This window comes from Vombatus ursinus, unplaced genomic scaffold (genome assembly GCF_900497805.2).
Source record: "Vombatus ursinus unplaced genomic scaffold, bare-nosed wombat genome assembly UNPS02014807.1, whole genome shotgun sequence".
NCBI lineage: Eukaryota > Metazoa > Chordata > Mammalia > Diprotodontia > Vombatidae > Vombatus > Vombatus ursinus.
Genome location: NW_020954585.1, coordinates 18,536,750 through 18,562,663, shown reverse-complemented (window position 1 = coordinate 18,562,663; position 25,914 = coordinate 18,536,750). Strand labels below are relative to the sequence as shown.

The 25,914-nt window shown below is 35.1% G+C and overlaps 1 protein-coding gene across 1 annotated transcript in view; it reads right to left on the bottom strand.

Annotated features, from left to right (window-relative positions):
- FANCC (FA complementation group C) overlaps nucleotides 1-25,914 on the bottom strand; it is a 207,460-nt gene that overhangs the window by 46,749 nt on the left and 134,797 nt on the right. The window contains exon 8 of the mRNA XM_027875129.1: nucleotides 15,811-15,967. Within this exon, the coding sequence (XP_027730930.1) occupies nucleotides 15,811-15,967 (157 nt within the window). The remainder of the gene's footprint in view (nucleotides 1-15,810; nucleotides 15,968-25,914) is intronic.

Genomic DNA, 25,914 nt, shown 5'->3' with positions numbered 1-25,914 from the left:
TGGCGGAGGGAAAGCAGTGACTTGTTTGAGCTCTCCCTCCAAACCCTTCCAAATACCTATAAAAAATGACTCTAAACAAATTCTAAAGCAGCAGAACCCACAAAAAGACAGAGTGAAACAAATTTCCAGCCAAAGACAGCCTGGATGGTTGATCAGAAAGAAAATATATGGAGGACATAAAACATTTCTGTATTTTTTTTAAAAAATGTTCAAAGAAGGAAACATAGATATGTTCTCAGGATTATCAAACAACACAGAGCTTCTGAATTGTATTTTGAATTTCTAAGAATTAAGCTTTTCTCTTTTCTATAAAAATAAGAAGAGAAAGTAGCCCTTCCTATTTCCCATCTGCAAGTCTGTTTTTCTCCATCCCCCCAAATCTGCTGCTTATCAGGATATTATCTTCTCCATATGGTATAACTATTTTCATTTGTGAGCTATTTCAAATCCAGTTGAGGATGTAATAAAGAAGTTGACTTGATTTTCATTTCCTACTTCATAACCATGTATCTGAAAAGGAATGTAGAAAGATGACAATTGAGTCCATTTAATATTTATTAAGTGCTTACTATGTGCTAGGCACTGAGAACATCTATTCACTCATCATTCCCTGTAACATGGCTTCTGTCCCCACTACTCATCACTGACTTCAAAACTAACATTGTTTCTTCTCAGTTCATATGCATTGGTATTTCCTTCGTAGCTTACATCGTCCCACTGGTATTGTTCCTTTCCCTAATTTCCATAGTCTTATAATTCTTTTCTCTCTCCATTTTCCTAGGATTATATTATTTTTTCTCTTCTTGTGTAAAAAGAAAAAAAAAGATAGCTTATCCCCACCTGAGTTAAACTGAATATAAAAAGATGACCTAACCTCTAATAAGTGCTGAATAATTGTGTTGCATTTATACCTTTGTGTACATGGGTGAGAGAAGAAGACCTGTTATTTTTTCTACATACTTGAATAACACTGATTCCTACTCTTTGGACTCTATGTTTGTTTAGGTTGGTAGATCACATGAAAGAGAATAGTACATACCATGGTGAAATCTAAGGAAAAAATATTTCTACCTTTTCTATCATTGTTGATACTTAGTTTTCAATTTCAATTTGCCGAAGGCAAGGCAAAAGGCAGCATCCTAGTAGTCGATATAGATCGCCCACCTCCAAAAAAAAAATCTCTGGATTCAAACCCTGCCTTTGGCACACACTTGCCATTTGACCTTAGACAGGTCAATTAACTTTTAAGTGCTCTAGCTAACTTTCTAAGTTGCAGAGAATGTGCCAACCTTGCGTCAATGAACCCTCAAGTCCACTCCCTATTGCTATTCTACGTTCAAGTACTAAGGGTAAGAAGGGAAAAAGTTCCTTCCCTCAAAAACACTACACTGTCCTGGAGGGATATAATATATACGCAGAAAAGAAAACAACAAGTAATTTGAAGAGGAAGAGGGCACGCTCTGGGGGGATTAGGAAATCCTTCATGGAGTATATGACACCTGAGCTATACCCTGGAAGACAACAAGGACTTTGGAAGGTGGGAATGAGGAGGGAGTGTCTTAGGAGGAATGGTCTATAGGGAAGCACAGGAACAAAAGGTAAGATGCTGAGTTCAGGAACAGTTAGCAGTTGTATTTGGCTGGAATATCTATCTATATATGAAGAGGAATCATGTGGAATGTGTACAAAGACAGGTCAGGGTTTGGTTAGTAAGGATTTTATAGTTAAGATAAGTAGTTTGCATTTTAACCTACAGGCAAGAGGGACTCAAGATTCATGACCTGGGAAGTGATGTGATGAAACCTGTACTTGATAAAGATTATGTTCGCAACCCTGTTGAAGAGCATTTGGAGGAGAGAGAAATTGAAAGCAGGAAGACCAATTAAAAGGCTTCTATAGTCACACAGGCAAATGTGAAGAGGGCCTGTGTGAATAAATAGAAAGAGACAGATGTGAGATTTTGTGGAGGTAGAATCAACAAGACATGGCAATTGACTGATTATAGGAGAAGGAAGAATTGAGGGAAAAGGAAGAGGAAAAGCATCTATTAGGTATCTACTATATGCCAAGCACTGTGTTAAACGTTTCACAAGTACTCCCTCATTTGAGTCTCACAATAACCATAAGAGGTAGATGTTGTTATTATCCCCATTTTATAGTCGAGGAAGCCAAGGCAGATATAGGTTAAGTGATTCATCCAGAGTCACCCAGCTAGTTAATGTCTAAAGCTAGATTTGAACTCAGGACTTCCTGACTCCAGACCCAGTGCCTGGAGAATGACCACAAGACTGTGAACCTAGGTGATGAGAACAATGATAGAATTTTTGGAAAAAAAGAAAAATTTTAAAAAAAGAAAATTTGGAGGAGAAATAGGTTGGGGACTTGGAAGAGGAAATCAGTGAGTTCCATTCTGGACAAGCTGAATTTAAGATGTCTACCCTGGTGAAAATGGTCCAAGAGGTAGTTAGTGATGGTGCTTTGGACCTCAGGAGAGAGATTAAGGCTGATATATAGATTTAGAAGTCAGCTACATAGAGATGCCAATTGAACACAAGATAGTTGATGTGATTACCAATACAGACTGTAGGGAAGAAGAGAAGAAGATCTTAGGGAGGCATTAACAGTTAGGTGATGGGACATGGATAATGATCTAGCAAATGAGATGGAGAAGGGATTAGACAGGTAGGAAGACAACCAGAAGAAAGCAGTCATAAAAGTCCAAGGTAGGCATTTGCAGGAGGGGTTGGTCAATAGTGTCAAAAGTTTAAGAGAGGCAAAGAAGATAAGGACTAAGAAAAGAAAACAATTAGACAATTAGATTTTGCAAGTAAGGGTTTGTAGGTAAGATTTTTATTTTAGTCAAGTAGTAGAGTTGAAAGTCAGACTCCAGAAGTAAGGATGTAAGAACTGACCAGACAAATCCAGATACCATTTATTTATACTACAGGTTGTCACATATACTTGGCTCATCTGTTCTCTCTAATCTAAAATTATAATTTTCCTGTGCATTAATGGACTGAATTAGGAATACCTTTTATACAAAAATCCAAACTCACTGTATCATAGGAGAGGATTTTAAATAAGGATTCTATTTTTTCTTTAAGGAAAAAAACAAAAACAAAAACAAGGATTCTACTTCAACTTTTAAATAAAGATTCTACACCACTGGTTTCCTTTAAATAACGAAGTTCTTAATTACATTTAAAATGATTCACTTTATCAAAATTCAGCTTGTACCACTAAAGTAAGGTATATCTATTGATATATTTTTCTCATTGTGCCATTATTCTTTTCTTTATTTCTGCCAGTGCTAAAAAACACTAAACAAGAAGAATGTAAACAACCATTTTACATTACAGGATCTATTTGTTTCAAAATATACAAACTGCTTTCAACAACTTTTAGTTTGGAAAAATTATTCTTTCTTTTTAATCCTTACCAGATGTTGTTTATACTTGAAGACTGTTTTTTTTCTAGTACATGCAATTACTGTTTAATTAGTGATAAATCTGTCACTCCTGTACTTTTTTTGTTTAACTTAACAAATACCAAATGTACCTCTGCTTTTTAAGTGTATAAGTTTATTCTAATACTATGGTGTAGAGAATGGGGATAAAGATGGCAGTTATTACAGGTATGTCCTGTTTTGATTGCTAAAAAAAGTCTGAACAAAGCAGTCTTCCTCTAACAGGACTTCAACCCAGTTACTTACATCCAGATGACTTTTGCAGACTTCTCTGAATGAAGGACCCTTGGCATTCTGCTGCCTTAAATATTAGTCCTTGACTTCTAAAGACGACCAGTTCTACTACTGCTCTGGTTCCTTTTACCTCTCTGACTATTTTTCAGTTCTCTAATTCTAGTAGGAAAAAAGAAACTTCAAAATGACATTCCCTACCTTGCAAAAGGATGGTGCCGGGTATACTAATACACTGTTGGTAGAGCTGGGTATTTGTCTTAGTGTGCTGCATATCAATTTGAGATTATGCAAGAATGGGAACACAACTCTAAGCAATTTCTGACCTGACTATCACATTACGTGGCACCTACTCCAAGGAAGTCAAAGAGAGGAATAAAGGTCTAATATATTGCATGCCAAAATATTCAGGGCAGCATCCTTTGTAGTAGTAAAGAGCTAAAAACAAAGTAGGTACTAATCAAAAGGGGAATAGCTGATAAAATTCTAATATATGATTAATGGATTATTATTTTGCAGGAAGAAATTATAAATATGAAAAATTCAGAGCAACATGGGAAGACTAATGACACAGTCAAGAATGAAAGAAACAGAATCAAAAGAACAATATACACAATGAATATTACAATGTAAAAGAAAAGATCACTAAAAAGAAAAGATCCTCAAATTTTGAATAAATGAAAAAATAATCAATGTCTTAGAACAGATAATGAAACATATCACCCTACTGATGGCAGAAAAGCAGAGGACTACTAGCAAAGTGTTGTATACATTATCAGATGCGGTCACCATAGCAAGGTTTGGCACATGTGGCCAGTGACATCTCTTTCACCTAAAGGGTTACATTCATAAGATAATTTTACATAACTGTTTTTTTCTTTGTTATTGAATTGGGTTCAGTCTGAAATGGGATGGGTACTGACACAACTGTGTACAGGCAAAAGGCATCAATAAAACCCACTTTTTTTTTTTTTAAAAGGATGGTGTCAAAGGCTCTGGTGCCCCTCAGAGGCTCACATTGGTTAGTATAACCAGAGTGGGGAGTTTAGATTATTACTGTCTTTTAGTCACAAGTGTAATTGTTCCTTGGAGTTGTGTTAAATTATATACTATAGACTAAGAATTAATAAGCTTTTAATGAAAAGATATAACAGATATTCAAAACCAAGGCATTACTGAAAAGCCATTCAACCATAAACAAGTGTAAATTTCATTCAGGACAGAATAAATTCTTCAGTTTTTACAATATTTTCTTGGCTATTAGAAAATAAAATGGTGGATTAAAAACTCTGCAAATAAGGAATTTTCATTTAAGACATTTTATGATCTACTGTGAACAAAAAGAACTCAATCTATCCTATCCCTTACATAAGCAAATAAGGATAACATTGGTTTGAACACTTTAGAAAAAGCCACCAGTGGAGAAAAAAAATATTAGTTCACTTCAACAGACTTTTAGCTGAAAAACAATAAGAGGAAATTTGATTTTTAAATGTATTTACAAAATGAAATGTATTTGCATCACTTATTTGTATATGTGTTTCTCTCCTTTATCTACTGTTCCCTACCTCTTTTTCATGAACAAATTTAGTTGTAAAAGGTGAGTAAGCAGTTCTTTTGGATCTAGCAGGAATGTCAGTGCTGTGGATTGGCCAAAGGAGTGGGGTAATGGAAGGGCATGGGAACCAGAGTACAATACTAAAAGCCTGGTATGCTGGATGGTAGCACAACATAGTGTCGCCACGCCACCCACCCAGCACTTTCCATTCTCATGTCGAATCCAAACAATAGCATTCTGGGCTCCAAAGACTGAATCTTAACTGGAAAACATAACGTACTTCTGATTCTTAGCCAGGCTTGGTAAAGTGGATGGTGCCAAGAAAGCTGCATAATTAGGGAATGGCTTTCAGAGCTTTAGGTGACATCAGTTTTTAAGGTCAGAATCTGAATTTACGGATTACAGTGTTCCTGTATCCTGGCTGTCACAGAAATACAAGGCCATCTGCTTCTGAAGAGTTTCTAACACAATTTACACAGTAAATGACAAACTAGGGTTAACACTGTTATTCATTTTGGGGCAACAAAATTTTGTGGGTAGATACATAGTTGGGGAGGCGGGGAGAAAGCCACAAGCTGAGCTGAGAAAGCAAATAGGTTACTGAAAATTATTTTAATTTAAGAAGCAAAATGTCCTTTTAGAAGGTTGGTGCTGTTCACATAATTCTTCTTGTTTTCTTGTAGTTGTATTGGAAAATGCAGTGCTTCCAAGTTCCTGAGAGGTCAGAGAACATTTAGGAAGGTTATCCCCCAATATGCAACCTGTATAACAGTTTTTATCTTTTGTTTTTATTATGTCTTGGTACCTACAGAATTTCCAACCTAATTCTGTATTTTCCCAAAGGATAAAAACATAATTAACAGTACACTATATGAAATACAAGTTACTTAGACCATCACACTTAAATTACTCTCAGAATTCAAATATAATGTAATGAATATCAGGTTTCTGCTGTAAGAGGAAACATGTACAGCAATCTTGTGCTATTTGGGTCCTATAGATTTCTCTGATATTTATTCATAGTCATGTCACTACTCCCTGATATTTTACTGTGATAAATGAGTCAGATGACACAATTATGGAACAGGTTATTCAAGTTACCTTTATAATCATTTAGTCTTATCACTAACTCCTTTTCTAGTTGACTTTCTAGCACTGTAGTTTTTAAATGTCCTAGTAAGTACCTTTCAAATCAGTTAGTAACTTTGTGCTCATCATTTTGTATTGTAATTATTTTCTTGAACCATAATGCACTCTAAAAGTCATATCCTGCCAATTGTATAATAAATCAAATCAAATATCACTTCCCATGACTTCTCCTTCCTTGAAAAAAAAAAAAGGCCTTTTAAACATCATAATACATACTATGGAACCTGGTATTTTTTGCAGATAGTATGAATCAATTGTCTTAGGTAGAAATAACTGCCTGACTTAATGAAGATAATTTTCCATTATAAACAAGACGCCAAAAATTGTTTGCATTATTTAATGGGAGTATATTTCCACTTTAATATATAAATAGCAGTGTTATAGTTTTATGGCAATACTTTGTCTGTCTCTGAGCTCTGTAAGTAAAAAGGAGAAGAGAAGGTTCAGACAATAACCAGAAAAATAACTAGAGCTAAACAATAAAGCTTATGAAAAAATATTAAAATATCTGAATTTATCTTAGAGAAGACTGAAAGACAATAATGATTCCAAAACAAAAAAAGATCAGCTTAAATTGTAACATATGAGATGTAGCTATAAGAAGAATTTTCTTACAGTAAGGACAAAACCTCAAAGGGGTTCACAAAATAACTTCTACAATCTTCTTGGGGAAATGTTTTCAAAATAGGATGTATTCTTACTTCTCTCAGATGACTTATATACTGTATTTCACCACATAATCACAGATTTTATGCCAATTTTCCCCTAAAAAGTGGGGTTGCAATCATTATATGAAGCTTTTTTTTTTTTAAATTGTGCCAGTACTACTTAAAAATCATTTACTACTAAGCTATCTTTGGTGCAAGATTAGGATACTCATGAATATACATTAATATTGAATGCTGACAATGGAAGAATTCTAGGCTCGTAGCTTGCAATGTGAAAGAGATAAATATGTATCCATGTCACAGCGGAATACAGTGCTACTCTGTTTACCTTGTAAGAGGCGTGACAAGCAGAATTATACCATGCGACGATTATGTGATGAAAGGTTATAAACCAATTTTTGAACTGGGAAAACAAAACAAAAAACAGGGTGTGAAGATTATGTGATGAAATACGGTATGATCCTGACAGAAGATGCAAGTAAGTACTAGATGTTCTAACAAGGCTTTTCTTTAACCTTTCATATTTTTTTGGTAGTCCTTAAAGCTAGAAAACAATGTACATCTTCAAATAAACTAGGTCTGATTCGATCTGCGTATAGACTAAAGCAGTATAAACTATAAATTATTGCAGTTATCTCAATTAATTTAAGAACTCTAATTCTGAAAAGACATACAGATGAAGGAAAATCAATTTCTACAGGATGAGGGATCAGGCAGAGAATATTATGATATAAGTTGTGTAAAAGGTAAGATACAAGAGAGAAAATATTGTTACAAATAGAAGCAATACAAATAAGTTGACAAAAAAAGATTCAAAGGAAAGACAAGTGTGAGAGAGAATGAATGACTTACTAAAAAAAAAAAAACCCCAAAAAAACAATGCCTAGGTTCAAACCAAAAGGAAGTTTTGGGAAACAGTTCCATTTGTTTATCAGCTGGACTCAGAATATCCCACATGAAAAACTGTGCATCATGTATACTCTAAGTCCTAAAGAGGAAATGGAAATCTACATTGCCTTCCTGGTTCCCCATCAATTCATTTAATATTTGATTGTGAAAAAATTATCCTCTTCTTTATACTTCATTCACTAAATTAAAAAATTAGTGAAAACAGTCTTTGGTATCCACAATCTCTTCTGGTTATGAAAACTAACAAGAAAATATTTAAGTATTGAAGAAAGATGCAACATAGATGTAACATGCCATATTCTTCTGAATTAATTTTTTTCCACAGTCCATATATATTCTTGTCACAGTTCCTAAAAAGAGCAACTGTGATTCCTCCAAAAGAAAAATATACCTATTATTTACCGAGCAGGTAATGATTCAGAGAGACTAGCCAAGATGATAGAACTGAAAGAACAGTACATCTAAGCTCCCCCCCCACAACTGTTCCAACAATGATCTAAGAACGCTGGATTCAGTAATGACTAGGAAATCAAAGGAGAAACTACAATAGGTCATCTTTCTACTCCCAAGAATAAAAATTCAACCTACAAGCAAATGACCAGAGGGGGAACTGTGAAACAAGTGGGGATTCTGAGACTCCCAGCTAAACCAACAGTGCAGGGACTCCTGGACCATATCATAAACTCAGACCCACACACAATAGCTAAGGGGTTTCATAGAGAGGCCAGAAGTCTGGACTTGACATTCAGAGCTCCTAGGTAGGCCTGCAGTGTAGGGTGTTCCAAAGTTGACCTTGTATTAAAACCTACCCCATCCCAGAAGGTCATGGAATACAGAATCAGCACAGATACAATGCACAGAGCTCCCAACTCATGGTTGCTCAGAGTGGATATTGGATTCAATTACCCACCCAAAAAGGCAGCTGAGAGTGGCATGTGTTTCCAGAAACACTCGAATTCCAAAGAGCTCCTAGTTAGGGTAGCAATGCTTGCTGGAAGAATGACTTAAAAAAAAAGTTAAAGAGATATCATGAAGCCAAGGACTCCTAAGACACAAAGTAGAAGAAAATAACTTCAAAACACCTATAAGAAAGCCTCAAAGAAAAAGAACTCACCTGTAAGGAAAATTAGAATTCCTAGAAGGAATGATGCAAAAGTTTAAAAAAGGAGAGTGGTCGTGTAAAGGAAATGAAAGTGATAGAGACGAGAATTGGAAAAGATATGAGAAGTGTGGAGGAAGGACTTAGAAAGAAAATTAATAGCTTAATATAAGAGGTAGAACACTTTACCCAAGTAACAGACTCCAAGAAAATTGGAATGGACAAAGGAGTTAATGGACTCCATGAGACCACAGAAAAATATTAAAACAAAAAATATTGAAAAAAATTAGAAAAAATTGTAGAGTATCATACACCAAAAACAAATGATCTGGAAAACATCAAGGAGAGAGAATTTAAGGATCATTGTACAACTTAAAAACCCTGACAAAGAGCCTAGACATCATATTTCAGAAATCATAAAAGAAATCTCCCTAGACCTCTTAGAATCAGACAGCAGAGAAGAAATGAAAATAATCCACCAGTCACCTCCAGAAAGAAACCAAAATGAAAACTCTGAGGAATATTATAGCAAAACTCAGAGCTTCCAGCTAAAAGAAAAAATACCGTTAAGCATCCAGAAAGATGAGTTTAAGGAGTAAGGAACCCTAGGCTCACACAAAATTTAGGAGCTACCACTCTAAAGAAGCAGAGAGCATGGAATACCATATTCCAAAAAGCAAAACATTTAACATACCAACTTAACAAAGCTGAATATAACCCTATAGAGCAAAACACGAAATAACTTTAAAGAATTCTTTCTTGATAGTAAAGGTGGCCCACAAAGCATTCCATCTGAACTTCCCCAACATTCCCCTCCAAACAACTTTAAAATAAGGTATCAAATTGAATTCTCAAGGTGCACTGCCATCAAAAGGGTAGACTGAGACATTTTTTCAGGTCAGGCAATTCAGGAAGTTAGAAAGAGCTCTGTGACGTTAGGATGGAAGCTGATCCATTGGGCAGTGTGGCACCAATACCAGCAGCGGGCTTTGGAGGTGGCGGTGGTGACAGCAGCACAAGCAGCAGGTCTGGGAGACTTCACTACTCACAGAAGGCAAAAGCATTGGATACAAAAGAATGAGATTACAGGGGACCCCTATGAAGATACTGGGCACAGGACTGGAGACTGTTTGGCAACTCCACTGCCCAGTTCCAGGGTGTAGGTGAACACTTACAAACACAAAGGAGCAAGGGTACCAATTATTGGCTGCAGTTCTAGGGCAGAAAGGAGAACTCACGCTTGCTCATAGGAGCAGGGGACTTCCCTAGGTAAAGAACGTTACACAGACCAGAAAAGCAGTGACAACACCTCTTCCCAGATCATACTACCTTCGAAGCACTGGAAATTTACAGAACCACAGAACTAGCTGTGAAAAGAGCAGGACAAAGAAACTTGAAGCTTGGGAGAGTGACCTTCTCCACCTCCATACCAGCACAGATGTGAGCAAAATAAAGAAAAGTGAGTAAACAACAACAACAACAACAACAACAACAACAAAGTAATAGTTAGCAATCATAACTGGGATTGGGATGATGGGACAATCCATAAAACAGAAGCAGACAGCAGAATGGATTAGGAATCAGAATCCAACAATATGTTCTTTACAAGAAACAAACTTGAGATGGAAAGACACACAAAGAATTAAAATAAAGTGGAACAGGGGTAGCAATCACGATCTCAGACAAAGCAAAACCATAATTGACCATACCATTAAAAAATAACAAAAATCATATGATTATATACATAGATGCAGAAAAAGCTTTTGACAAAATATAACATCTATTCCTATTGAAAATGCTATAAAATATAGAAATAAATGGAGCTTTTCTTACAATGATAAGTAACATCTATCTAAAATCAAGAATAAATATCATCTTTAATGTGGATAAACTAGAAGCCTTCCCATTAAAATAAAAAGTGAAGTTAGGATGTCCATTATCACTATTATTATTCAACATTGTATTAGAAATGCTACTTTTAGCAGTAAGAGAAGAAAAAGAAAATGAAAGAATTAAAAAAGGCAATGAGAAAACAAAACTAAAACTCTTTGAAGATAACATGATGGCATACTTAGAGAATCCTAGAAAATCAACTAAAAAATTACTTGAAATAATTAACCACTTTAGCAAAGTTGCAGGATATAAAATAAACTCACTTAATCAGCATTTATATGGAAATAACCAACAAAGTCAGCAGCAAGAGAGAGAAACAGAAATTCCATTTAAAATAACTGTAGGAAATACAAAATACTTGAAAGTCTACCTGCCAAGACAAACCCAGAAATATGAACACAATTGGCAAAACACTTCACACAAATAAAGTCAGATCTAAACAAATGGAGAAATATTAATTGCTCATGGGCAGGCTGAGGCAATATAATAAAAATGACAATTCTACCTAAATTAATTTACTTACTCAGTGTCATACTAATCAAATTACAAAAGAAATATTTTATAGAACTAGAAATATGATAACAAAATTCATCTGGAAGAACAAAAGGTCAAGAATATCTAGGGAATGCATGAAAAAAAAAATGTGAAGGAAGGTGGCCTAGCAGAACCAGATTTCAAAATATATTAAAAATGGTAATCATCAAAACAATCTGGTATTGGCTAACAAATAAGAGAGGTGGACCAATGGAATAAATTAGGTATACGACACACAATAGTAAATGACCATAGTAATCTAATGTTCGATAAATGCAAAGATCCAAGCTTTTGGGACAAGAACTTACTACTTAACAAAAACTGGAAAAATGGGAAACAGTTTGGCAGAAACTAGACAAAGACTGACATGTCATACCATATGACAAAGTAATAGACATATGCGGTGACATCATAAGCAATCTAGGGCAGGGTGGGAAACCTGTGACGTTAAGGCCTTCAGGTTCCCCACACCTGAACTAGGAGAACATGGAAAAAATTATCTGCCAAATCTATGGATACGGGAAGATTTTATGACTGAAAAAGAGACAGAGTAGATCAAAGGAGGTAAAATATATAATTTTAAAAACATGAAATTTAACTTTTTGCACAAGTAAACCCAATGCAGTCAAAATTAGAAGGTAAGCAGGAAACTAGGGGGAAATTTTTACTGCAAGTTTCTTTGATAAAGGCCCCATTTCTCAAATATAAGGAGAACTGAGCCAAACTTAAAAAAAAAGCCATTCCACAATTGATAAATGGTCAAAAGATATGAAGATAAAGTTTTCAGAAGAAAAAAATCAGTCATCAACAGTCACATGAAAAAATGCTCTAAATCACTATTGATTAAGGAAAGGTCATTAAAATAGCTCTGAGATACCACTTTCACACCTATCAAATTGGCTAACATGACAAAAAAGGAAAATGACAAATGCTAGTGGGGAATTAGAAAAACTGGGACACTAATGTACTGGTGGTGGAGTTGTGAACTGGTTCAACCATTCTGGAAAACAATTTGGAACTATATCCAAAGGGTAATTAAAAATAACCTTTGACCCAGTAAGACTACAAGGTCTTATTGCTGGGTCAAAGGTTACTTTGACTACAAGGTTTGTATCCAAAAGAGATCAAAGGAAAAAGGAAAAGGACATGGACAAAAGTATTTATAGCAGCTTTTTGTGGTGGCAAAGAATTGGAATTGAGGGGATGCCTATCAATTGCGGAATGGCTGAACAAGTCGTGGTATATGATTGTGATGGAATACTATTGTGCTATAGGAAATGATGAAGGGAATAGTTTCAGAAAAACTGATACAAAGTGAAGTAAGCAGAACTGGGAGAACATTGTACACAATAACTGCAATATTTTAATTATAATCAACTATGAAAGTCACTCTGATCAATATGATATAACAAGAGTCCAAAGTACTCGTGATGAAAAATACGTTCCACCTCCAGAGAGCAAAATGATAAACTGTCAATGAAGATTGAAGCATATTTTTTTTACTTACTTTCTTTATCATTTTTTGCAACATGGTTAATATGGAAATGTTCTGTGTGACTCGCGTGTACAATGAGTATCATATTGCTTGCCTTCCCAGTAAGTGAGAAAGGGGTGAGAAGGAGGGAGAAAATCTGAAACTCAAAGTAAAAACTGAATGGTTAGAAAAGAAATTCTGATTTAAAATCCAAGGCTTAGCAGAAACTTTGAAAAACACAAGAGAAAAAAGAAACACAAAAATGCAAATATAAATGAGCCATCAGGAAAGATTTTTATAAGGACCAAGTGGTTGTATTCTAATGGGGAAGCAGGTAGATGATATAATAATAGCCTAAGAATTGTTATGTCAGTAGGGATCATAGAGGGAGTCAAATAAAAGATGGAAGTCCTTGGAGTGATTTTTGTTATACTTTGATTATATCACACAGAGAAATATTAAAAGGACATATTGTCTCACTCCCTCCATCTAAAAATGGAGCGGAGTCTGGTCATTAGGGAAGGATATGGTGACTTATATGATCTTGGAACATTCACCAAGTTTTAAGGGCCCTGACCCCATATGGGTAAGCCTTTTTATGCCCTTAGGTGACCAGGAAGCCATGTCAATAAAGCATCAAAGCAGGTGCAGCTTGAGCCTTGGACCCTGAGCCAATTAAGTCCTAGGCACAGCTTTGCCATCTTTCAAAGAAAAAATAGCTTAAACCATTTTGCAGAGGAAAGGAGAACCTTTGTATACGAGGATCATTTACAGAAAGTAAGACCTAATTTAAAAGAAAAAGTTGATTCTGAGATTATTTTTTGTTTTTATATTAATAATAAAGTTGCCGAACAAAATTATGTTAAATCTTTTAAATTACCTTGTGCAATTGACCCATACACGAGGGACAACTTGTTGAAAAAGTTTTTAAAGCAGAATTTGCTCTATCATATAAAAATTGTTTATATAGTAAATTAACAATAATTACAGAAGGATCTTGTGGTCTGACACAGTTTGTGAAAACCTATCTATTCCCTTCTCAAATGTTCATTAATAATGCTCTCAATAAATATGTAGATTTATAAAGATTTTATATTGCTGGGAAATTTGCTTGATAAGCTTTTATTGGTAATAAGAAGGTACATTATTTTTTACACAGCATTTGGCATCCTTTATCAGCTATGTTGAGAATCCTTCAATACTTTCAAAATGGGCTGTAACAACATAGATAGACCTCCTTGATGCATACTTGTTTTATTCCAGCTGTGTTTCCTATTACTTCATTTAGTACTATTCCTACTCCCTCATGCATTGCATTGGAGACTGACTATGACATTAGAGTTCAAACACGATAATTCGCTACAATTTACAAAATAATTTGCTACAGAAATCTTGACAGATCTTTTCCATCTTAAGTCACTTCACTGCCTTCCAGTTTTGTCTTAAATGCCCTTTGGAATGATCTGGTTTCACTAGGTCTCTTGATAATTTTTCTGTTTTTCCCTCCTCTGCTTCTCACTGGTTTATGAGGTGATACTAATAATCTTCCATCATCTTATACCATAAAATTTTACTTATAAAATTAACTACATATGTAATTTTTTTCCTCTTAGCTATATATCTCTCCACTTAGCAAAGAGTTAGTGTTTCTTAGATGACATAGTTCCTAATCTCTCTTGCTCTTATCTGCACTTGCTACATCTAACATCTACCTCTCTTCTTGAATAAAGTATTCATGATACATATATGTGAAGATTCTGTTTAGTTCTGTGAAACTTTGGCATTTTGTGTTCCTGAGGCACGTTTTCCAATATAATTTTCATTTCTCTTCCTTAGGTACACCTTTACACTGAAGTCAGTGAGCATTAAAGCATATGTTGATTTAAAATGAAACATCCTGAGTTCTTCATCGAATTTCCCTACTTTCTCCTCTTCTGCTATAGATGTCAGTGGATATTGTAGTCTTTTTGCAAACACTTTTATCGCGAGAACTTTGTATGAGATGACCAAACTCCCATGAACTTTTTTTTGTTGTTTTTGGCCTCATGACATAAACCAATTCTTCCAACTCCTTTATTTACTTTTCCAAAGAGAACCTGTGAGCTACCTTTCAATTTAGCTATAACTTTTTTCATCTTCTGATTTCATTTATAGAGAAAATGTTGTTTGATGTGATTCAGTTCCTCCAGTAATATGTCTATTCATGGTCACTGAATCTGTATTCAGTGACAGATTTCACAATTCAGTATTCATTATTCAGCATTCAGATATCACAATTAAGATATCATTAAGGTAAATAGTAAAGCTAATGTTTACAGATGGTCCCTCCTTTAGCCATTCTGCCATTAGCCCGCAAGAAAAGGACTGAGGGCCATTTTGTACCTATCTCTGTTTCATGGATTTCCAAGGTCACAGAATCCAACACCAAAAGATCAAATTTACATTTATTTTAAAATTTAAAAAGGTTTTACAAATTAAAAAAAGAGAAGGAAAAGAAAAGAAGGAAAAGGAAAGTAATAATTTAGTGGAGGTATATGTTTAAGAGAAGAGGGAAATAAAGGGAGGTAAAATACTTAGATGCTTTTTTTTTAAAGTCAACAAGCATTTACTAAACACTTATAGGCCTAACATGGCAAGTCTCTACTTAATTCTCCATGTTGTGTGCAAGGCACATAGGAAGGATGCTCTAAATTAGGTACAAGGTAGAAAGCATAAGATTAATTTTAAAGGCTACAACTATTTTTGCTTGTGGTTTTTTTCCCCTGAGCTAAGGCACTACATTAAGCATAATATAAAAAAATTTTCTCATTATCAAAATATCACACATACCAGTAATGAATCTTTTATAAAGCATTCCATCTCCTGTGGAAAATTTCTGTGCCTGGAGATTAAATTTTCAAAAAGATGCAGTGTTGCTTTTTCCAAGCTGGGAAGGTGACGAAGCCATAGGGAGAGTACAGCTGATTCAGAAAGGACAATCTTCTTCCTTTCATGAAAAGAAAATATATATATATATATATATGTCATACATATATGTTATACACATATATGTTTTTAAAGAAATTAAGTCCACAAAAAAGCTGACAAGTTGTCAAAACACAATCATTAATAATCAACTATAAATATTTTTTCTTATCCTCACTAATGAACTTTTTTTTAACATTGCCATCAATTAACTGAGTGACCATTGTTCTGGAACACATGCTGGATGGAACCTCAACTTACCAAAGAACTTTTCAAAAAAGTAACACTAAAATTAAGTTCAGTAAAACAAGTAAAATGACAGTATATTTGGGAGAGGAAAAAGTACATAAAATGATATATAAAAAGACTATGGCAACAATTGTTTTTGGGAATGACTGAGTCAGAAACATAGTAACATTGTTAACAATTAAAAAGCAAGGCCAAATGTTAGGCATCTGTCTGCATCAGTGGCAATATCATAATTATCAAAGGAAACCCACAAGCTAATGGAATAGGTGTCAGGGATACCATGGCACAATTTGCTCTTTTTTCTATTAAGGTCCAAGTACAAAAACTTATCTTGTGATGGGACTGAAGAGTTAGCATTCTGTTAAGATAAGCAGACAACCTGTATCCAAAACTTATTTGCCTTTATGAAAGGGCAGCATCTACACTGGTGCTCAGATCTAGAACAGTTTGGAATGCAAAGGTGCTGATGCCTCCAACAATCAAGGAAAGCTAATTTCAGATAAGAGGTTCATTTGATGCCCACTCTCCCCATATCTTCCTTCATATTTGTATACTCTTCTTACAATGCAATCCAATTATGAGATAATAAACTCCACCCATTCCTCCTTTTTACAGGAGTATTCATTTTACTTTCTTATTTCTTCTTACGCTTTTCTACAAACCCTCAGAACAGAACTAATCCACTCTTAAGACCTTTGTTTTTCTTATTTAAGTCTCTAAAGAGCCATTGAAAACACTAAAGAGACTGTTTTGCTTTTCCAATTACCAGAATGTTAGCAGGACATCATCATGGAGTCCCTTCCAACTTGTTAAAATAAATTGAACTGTCTAGATTTCTCTTGACTCTAGCATTTGCACTCCAAATTTCTACTCAGCTGGGGATCTTTTCAACAGAAATGCTTTAAATTTCATTACAGGTAATTTTTTTTTCCCCTTGAAGGATTATTTGCAAGATTTTATTCTTAATTGTAAGCCTATGTCTTTTGCATTTTGAAATACTGTATTCCAAGATCTCTTTCATTTACTGTAGCCACTACCAGGTCTTTCATGATCTTAAATAGTTGCCAGTCTTATGTGATTTTAAATGTTTTCCCTAGTACTTGAAAAGCTTTTATTTTAAATACTTACAGTATTTTTTCCTTTGACATGAAAACTCTGTATTTTGGTTTTGACAGTACTGAAATTTTTCAGAGTTGGAGAGACCTCACTCTGTTCAACATATACCAGAGAAAGATTCTACTGTACAATTATGCAGTACAATACTGTACTGGACAAGTGGTTATTCAGCTTCAAGACTTTCAACAAAAGTGTTTTCTTTTTCAATAAGGGTAAGTACACTGTTTTCTGGGACAATGATTTTACTTTGGGATAGAGACATTACAGATTTTTTTCTTTATATTAAGCTGAACTTAAATCTGCCCCTTTGCAACACCTTTCTGTTGTTGCTAGTTCTTCCCTGAGGATAAAAAAAAAATTCCTCTTTTGTATAATAGTCCTTTACATATATTTGAAGATACTCTTCATGTCTACCTGAAGTCTTCTCATCCTTATTTCCTTCAGTCAAGTCAACAAACTTTTATTAAACTTACTATGTGCCAGGAACTGGCTAAGCAATGGGAATAAAAATATAAGCAGAAAGAAAATAAGTCCCTTCTCTTAAAAAGCTACCATTGTAATGAGGGAAAGACAACACAAGGAAGCTGAAAAGTAGGAGATGGGGAGGAATTGAGAAAGCACTGTGCCTCAGATGAGCCATGGAAGGAGAAAGGCCAAAAAGAAATGAAGACATGGTTGGTTTGTGTGCTTTCCTTAAAATGGAAGTTCTCAGAGGAACAATCAATCAGAGGAAGGGGGTCACAGGGAGTGAACTTCCAGGGTAAGAAGGTAAGAGTTGAAATATATTTCTAGGTTGAATTCCAGGATCAACCGTATGAACCTGAGGACTTTCACTATCATGGCTGCTCTTTTGGGGATGTTATAACCTACCTCATTCCCTAAATATAATGTTCACCTAATATAATAATGAAGATCTGAGTCTGACCAAAGCAGAGTTCACTAAGACTGTCACCTCCTTATTTCAGGAAGCTATAACTATTTTAATGTAGCCAAAAATCACACTGGGGTTTTCTTTTTTAATGGCTGTTTCACACTACTGATTCATATTGAGCTTGCCATCCATTAAAATCCACAATCTTTTCTAGATAAACTTCTGCTTAGCTTCATTTCTTCCTTTTTGTACTTGTGAAAATGATTTCTGTACCCAAACTTAAGACTTTATCCTTTTTTAAATTTCTCCTTAGTATATCTGGTCCAATTTTCTAGACCAGCAAGATATTTCTGTATCCCAATTATGTCATCCATAGTATTTATCTATCATTCCTAGATTTATTTCAACTGAAAATCTGAAAAAGAAGCAATCTATGTCTTTATTCAAGCTATTAATTTAAAAATGCTAAATACTACAGGGCACAGCAAAGATTCCTAGGATCTCAACTGAAGACCTCCTTCAAAATTAATCAACTGATTAACCACCACTCTTTGGGTTCAACCATTCAACCAGTTCAAAATACATCTAATTGTATTATCATCTAACCCACATCCTACCTTATTTTTTGTATAATATGACACACTCTGTCAAAAACTATGTTAAAATCCTGGATACTATAGGATTCCCCTAATTTATCACTTTTGCAAACCTCTCAAAAATGAAAACAAGGAAAAGAAAATGGTAGAGTATAAGACAGGTCTCAGCATAACTCTCAAAATCTACCACCTCAAATTAACAAGTAATGCACCAGAAAAATGGTTATTAAAATTATAGTAAGAAGATACAGAAAAATACCTTTACACAATGTAAAACCATCTCCTCCTCCTTCTCTTCCTCCTCCTCATCTATCATTTACATATGGATTTAAGGTTAAGAAAACGCTTTACAAATATTGACTCATTTGAACCTCACAATGATTCTGTGTAGATAGTCCTGTTATTATCCTCATTTTACAGATGAGGAAACGGAGACACAGAGAGGTTAAATTATTTGCCCAGGGTCACATAGCTAGTACATGTCTGAGTCAGGATTTGAAGTATGCTGGGCCTGGAATCAGAAAGACTAATCTTCCAGAGTTCAAATCTGGCCTTAGACACTAACTGTGTGACCCTGGGCAAGTCACTTAACCCTGCTTGCCGCAATTTTCTCATCTGCAAAATGAGCTAGAGAAGGAAGAGATAAACCACTCCTGTATCTTTGCTAAGAGAATCCCAAATGGAGTCACAAAGAATTGGAAATAACTGAAACAAGTGAACAACAATGATGACAACTTATGGACAGAATTAAGAATCATAGAATTGAGTTAAGAATCTATGCTATCAAACTGTCCCTTACCCTAATCCATCTTGCATTCCATATATACCAACCTCACTAGTCTTCCTTGGGGAGTTTAAGTGGATTTTAATACTACATACTCATGGCAGCAAATTATCCTGCTCTGTCATGCCCACTACTTAATGAGGGAAGGGAGAATATTGCTGTATTAGAGAGACTGAACAAATGGGCAGGGAGAAAACATCCAGTAGTGCTGAGCATGTGTCAGAAGGCAAAGTGGGGGAGGAAGCAGTGGTAGAGAAGTTAAACCCACTGGTAGCTAACCACATGGAATTTTCTTGTGACAGGCAACCAGCCAAGCACTCAATTACCAACCTGCAGAGGGCCTGAAATCATCTATGCCTGGGGATGTGGACAAGAAAAAAAATGTGATCCCATGTTTTGAGAAGATTGATATAACACTTTTATGAGAAGACAAGGGATGGAGAGCTAAAAAAACCAAAGAGGGAAACCATAGAGAGGAGAGAAACCATAGAGCTCCCCAGCTGTTTTGAAAGGGGTACCAGACAGAGTAGAAGCCTGATTCAACACTACTTTACCTGAAAAAAGAGAAGGCAAGAAAGGTGTGGAGAACAAAAAGGACATGAGAGTGCCTTTGGGGATAAGTCAAACTCCCAAACAGGAAAAAGCAGCAGGGAAGGAGATGCATATAGAAAGAAGAAAAGATTAGTAGAGGGACAGGAAACGGTACAACATAATAAAGCCATATAACAAAGGAAAATGCAGGAAAAAAATTTCCAGTAAAAAAGATATAAGATAAATTCTATGAGTTCTTCAGAAATAAGAGATGCATTGCAAGAAACTATGGAAAGTGAAAAAGGGAAATCAAAAGAGAAAGGACAAAAATAGGATTGAACGCAGGGTGGAAATGAGAACTGTCAAAGAAATATTCACTAAGACAAATGAAAAAGAAGGCAAATAAGAAACTATAAACAAGAATCTTTCCAAGACAGTAGAGACTCTAAGAAAAAGAATGGCAAGTTTGGAAGGCAAAAACACAGATCTAGAGAGAAAACTAGGCAAACACTCAAAGAACTATAGCAATGGAAAAACCATATGAATACAATTTAAAGGACTGACCTTGAGGAAAGGTTATGCTGATACAATATGAGGTTCCTTGGTCTCTCAGAAAAACAGGCTGAAGTGAAAAATCTAAATACCATGTTATAAAAAATAATTCAAGAAAATTGCACAGAAGCATTAAAAATAAATAACATAATACTGTTGATAGATGGATAGAAGCCACAGATCACTGAAAGAAAGAAATCCTAAGCTTCAATTACCAAAGGAATGTAATGTTTAAACTTCAGAATTTCAATGTCCCACAACAAATATTGCAAACGACCAAAAGCAAAGTCTTTAGTTATCTAGGTAAATCAATTTGAATAGCTCGGGACTACTATATGTTTATGAAAAACCAAAGAAGGCATTGGAATATGTTGTTCCCCAAAAAGGAGATTGGAAATGCATCACAAAATAACATAAACTACAAAGCTAACATGACTGAAATAATACGGGAGCATTCATTCCATATCATTCCTCCAAAAGACTCCAAAGAGGCTGTTTGATATGCAAACACTTTAAATGGATGAAACATAAGAACAAGATATAAAAAAAGTTTTTAAAATTATATCAATTCTCTTGTAATTCTGGCACTGCAAAGGTTATTTTTTTAAACCTTATATTAATTGAAAGACAAAGAAATAAAGAAAGCTCAAAAAGGGAAAAAGGATCCAAGAGGGATTATGACTAAAATCAGGATGGAAATGAGAACTATCAAAGAAAAATTCTATAAGACAAATGAGAAAGAAGAAACTATAATATCTCCAAGATAGTAGAGGCTCTAAAACGGAGATTGGCAGATAGGGAGATAAAGAAAAAAGGAAAAGCGAAAAGTGAATTAATAATCCTAGGAACAAGGTACTCGTTCATTCATAAATAAGCTTCCTTCCTTCCTTTCTCTCCTTCATTCCTGTGTGAGTGATGGCACATACTCAAAGTGCAATTGGGCATGCTGGAAGTAAGTGATCAGAAGTTGGAAATAGCCTGCCACCAACACAGGATCACATTTTTTTTCTTGTCCACATTCCCTGGCGTAGATGACACATGCTCAGCACTACTGGATCTTTTCTCCCTGCCCATTTGTTCAGTCTCAGTGTCTTTATGATTTATTAACAGTAAATGTTTGATTTGTATGCTTATCTTATATATCCATATACTCTTGGGGCTGCATAAAAATTTCTTGGGCAAAATGGGGTCACAAGTGGAAAAAGTTTAAGAAGCCCTGGTTTATAGAGTAATAGTATTCCATCACAATCATTCCCACAAATTGTTCAGCAAGTTACCAATTCTTTGCTACCACAAAAAGGGCAGGTGTAAATATTTTTTGCACCTATGGGTCCTTTTCCTTTGATGTCTTTGGGGTACTGACCTAGTAGTGGTATTGCTGGGTCAAAGGATATGTTTTTATAGCCCTTTGGGCATAGTTCCAAGTTGTTCTCCAGAATGGTTGGAGAATGGTCTCCAGTTCACCACCAACCGTGCATTATGTACCTATTTTCCCATATTGCCTCCAGCATTTGTCAGTTTCCTTTTCTGCCATGTTAGCCAATCTGAAGATTGTGGGATTGTTTTAATTACCATTTATCTGATTATTAGTAATTTAGAGCATTTTTTTCATATGCCTATTGGTAGCTTTGATTTCTTCTCTGAAAAGTGCCTATTCACATTCCTTAACCATTTATCAATTAGAAAATGGTTCTTATTTTTCACAGTTTCACTCAATTATCTATGTATTGGAGAAATGAGACTTATTGGTGAAAGTTGCTGCAGATTTTTCCTCCAGTTTTCCACTTCCCTTCTAATTTTGACTGCATTGGTTTTGTTTGTGCAAAGACTTTTAAATATAATGTAATCAGAATTACCCATTTTATCTCCTGTGATCCCTTCTATCTCTTGTTTGGCCATGCATGAACTTTTCCCTGATCTGATGTGCAGATAATTTTTCCCATATTTCCTAATTTGCTTCTGTTACCCCTCTTTATGTCTAAACCAGGGCTTAAACTTTTTCCACAATTTGCCCAAGAAATTTTTATGCGACCCCAAGAGTATATAGGTATGTAAGATAAGCATAAAAATCAAACATTTACTGATAATAAATCATAAAGACATTTATTTTAAAACAATTCTTTGGTATACATAAATTTTACCATTTATTAAAGATGAAAGAAATTTGCATACCAATGAAATGGATGTGCTTATTTATTTTTACATAAAGAATTAAATCTTGGTGGAATATTTGATACTGATATTTGGTCACTGCACGTTACTTGCACTGTTACCAAATTTTTCGTGACCCCCACATTCAGTTACGTGACCCCATGTAGGGTTGTGACCCACAGTTTAAGAACTGCTATTTGAAGCAATAACAAGCAGGATGGTTTCAGAAAAACCTGGGAAGACGTACATGAACTTATATAAAAGAAAGTGAGCAAAACCAGGAGAACACTGTCCACAGTAACAGCAATATTTTAAGTATGATCAACTGTGAAAAACTTGGCTACTCTGATCAACATAATTCCAAAGGAATCATGATAAAAAATGTTATCCCCCTCTAGAGAGAACTGATGAACTCTGAGCACAGAATGAAGCATATTTTTTTCTTTATCTAATTTGCTTGCTTTTCTTTCTTTGGCAACACAGCTAATGTGGAAGTGTTTTATATAACTTCCTATGTATAATGAAGATTGTATTCCTTGCCTTCTCAATGCGTGGGAGAAGGGTGGGGAGAGGAGAGAATTTGAAACTGAAAATAAAAATAAATTTAAAATTAAAATAAATCAAACTCAAGGGACCCTGGATGTCAGGGACCTTGTAATGGGTTTCCTTTCGGGAAGGGGGTGCCTCAAAGAAAACCCTTCTCTAGGCAAAGATCATGCTTTCCTTAGGTCCCTGTTTCCCATGATAATCTATGTTCTTTGTCCCCATTTAATGTAAAATTTTCTGATTATTCCCTTCCTCCCCACCACACCCCGTCCCCTGTCCCCCACATAAAAGGGACAATCTTACTAGCTAGCATCACTGTTATCTGTCTACATATCTAAAGTTCTAGACCTGACCAAGGAAACTGTTCTCTTCCTTATAACATAAGAAAATACAGTAAACAAAATACTAAGAACAAGACAGTGGATAACTCAAGATATACTGCGGTATACTATAGTAGAGTAGCTATGAACAAGTATTCCTTTAGTGCATATTATAGACATAGTACATCTTATCACAAACAATAGAAGTCTAAGATATGATCTCTCTGCTGCTATGTTATGGTTTAATTGGATAAAGAATACCACAAATACAATGGTTCTTAAAAAATGTAAGTTGATAATACAATTTTATTTCTCAACAATAAAGACTATCAACATCTACTCATATAAATCAAAGGCTAAAACCACTAGGTAGACTTGAATTTAATATCTTAGAAAACTGTGCTGTGTTTCCAATCTTTAATTACATCCTTAATTTTAATTTTACCTGCCAGTGTTACTTGAACTTTCCTTTATATTGCAGGATACAATGATTTGCACTGGGCCCACTATATATCTGTTATCTAATTTCACCTGGGTCCTTACTATATGATATCTCTTATTCTTTTCTGATTAATTCTATTATAGCAGTTGTCAACAGGAGTTGTTTCAAATGCAAACTTTTTCTCTCTTCAAAGCTCCTACACTACTTTCTGCTCTTTATCTCATAGCAAAGGACATTGATTAATTTTTTTTTCCCCTGAAAAGATTGAAGTCTTATCTCCTGGACTCTCTCTTCTTCTTCACACAACTTGAAAACCCCATTCTCTCCTCTCTTGCTATAAAACTGTGAAAATTAAAGCCTGTATGCTTTGCAAACTATATTAGCTAATTCTATAGATAGTGGTGGGTACATGGAAAAGTCAGTGCTTTATGCAAATATAAATGAACTGATATTTCCCCTAAATCCAGATTGTTGGCCCTTTGCAGCCCTCCTAGCATCCTGCTAATTAATCCGGTTTCCTTTGCTGGATCTTCACCTTCCCATGTTGTCTTGGGAAGAAGAGACAGCTCTCTTACTTTAAAAAATCAGATTAAATATTATCATTATTAAATATTAGTGTTTTTATTTCCCCCCAATTACAAGTATAAACAATTTTGTATTCTTTTTTTTCAATTTTCAAGTTCCAAATTCTTTCCTCCCTGCCCCACCTCATTGAGAGGGCAAGCAATTTGATACAGGTTATTGATATAGGTGATACGTACAGTCATGTAAAACATATTTCCCTGTAAATCATATTGTGAAAGAAAACATAGATCAAAAAACCAAGAAAAATAAAGAAAAAGTATGCTTCAATCTGCATCCATACTCCATCAGTTCTTTCTCTGGAGATGGATAGCATTTTTCTTCATAAATCCTTCAGAACTGTCTCGGGTCACTGAATTGCTGAAAACAGCTAAGTTATTCACAGCTATTCATCATGCTGTTACTGTATAGAGTGTTTTCCTGGTTCTGCTCATTTTACTTCACATCAGTTCATGAAAGTCTTTCTAGGTTTTTCTGAGAGCATCCTGATTGTCATTTCTTGTAGCACAATAGAAGTCCATCAAAATCATATACAGCTTGTTCAGCCATTCCACAACTGATGGATATCCCCTCAATTTCCAATTCTTTGCCACCACTAAAACAGCTGCTATAAATATTTTTGTACATATAGGTCCTTTTTGCTTTTTATCTCTTTGGGACACGTCTAGACCTAGTAGTGATATTGCTTGGTCAAAGGGTACGCATGGTTTTATGGCCTCTTCAGAATAGTTTCAAATTATTCTACAGAATGGTTGAATCAGTATACAACTTTACCAACAGTGCTTCAGTATCTTAATCCTCACACACCCCCTCCAATGTTTGGCATTTTCTGTTTCTGTCATATTAGCCAATCTGTTAGGTGTGGGGTGGTAGCTCAGAGTGGTTTTAATTTGCATTTCTCTAGTCAGTAGTGATTTATAGCATTTTTTCCATATAATTATTATTTTCCCTGTATATCCTATTCTCTCTCCTTTCACTCTGTCCATTCTCAAAAGTGTTTTGCTTCTGACTTTTACTTCCTCTAATCTGCCCTCCCTTCCATCAGCCTCCCCACCCCCTTCTGTTATTGCCTTCCTCTCCTACTTTCCTGCATGGCAAGATATATTTCTACACCCAGTTACAGCAGCACTTTAAGTATGATCAATTGTGAAAAAGTGAGCTGCCCTGATTAATACAACAATCCAAGTCAACGCCAAAGGGCCCATGATGAAAAATGCTATCTACCTCCA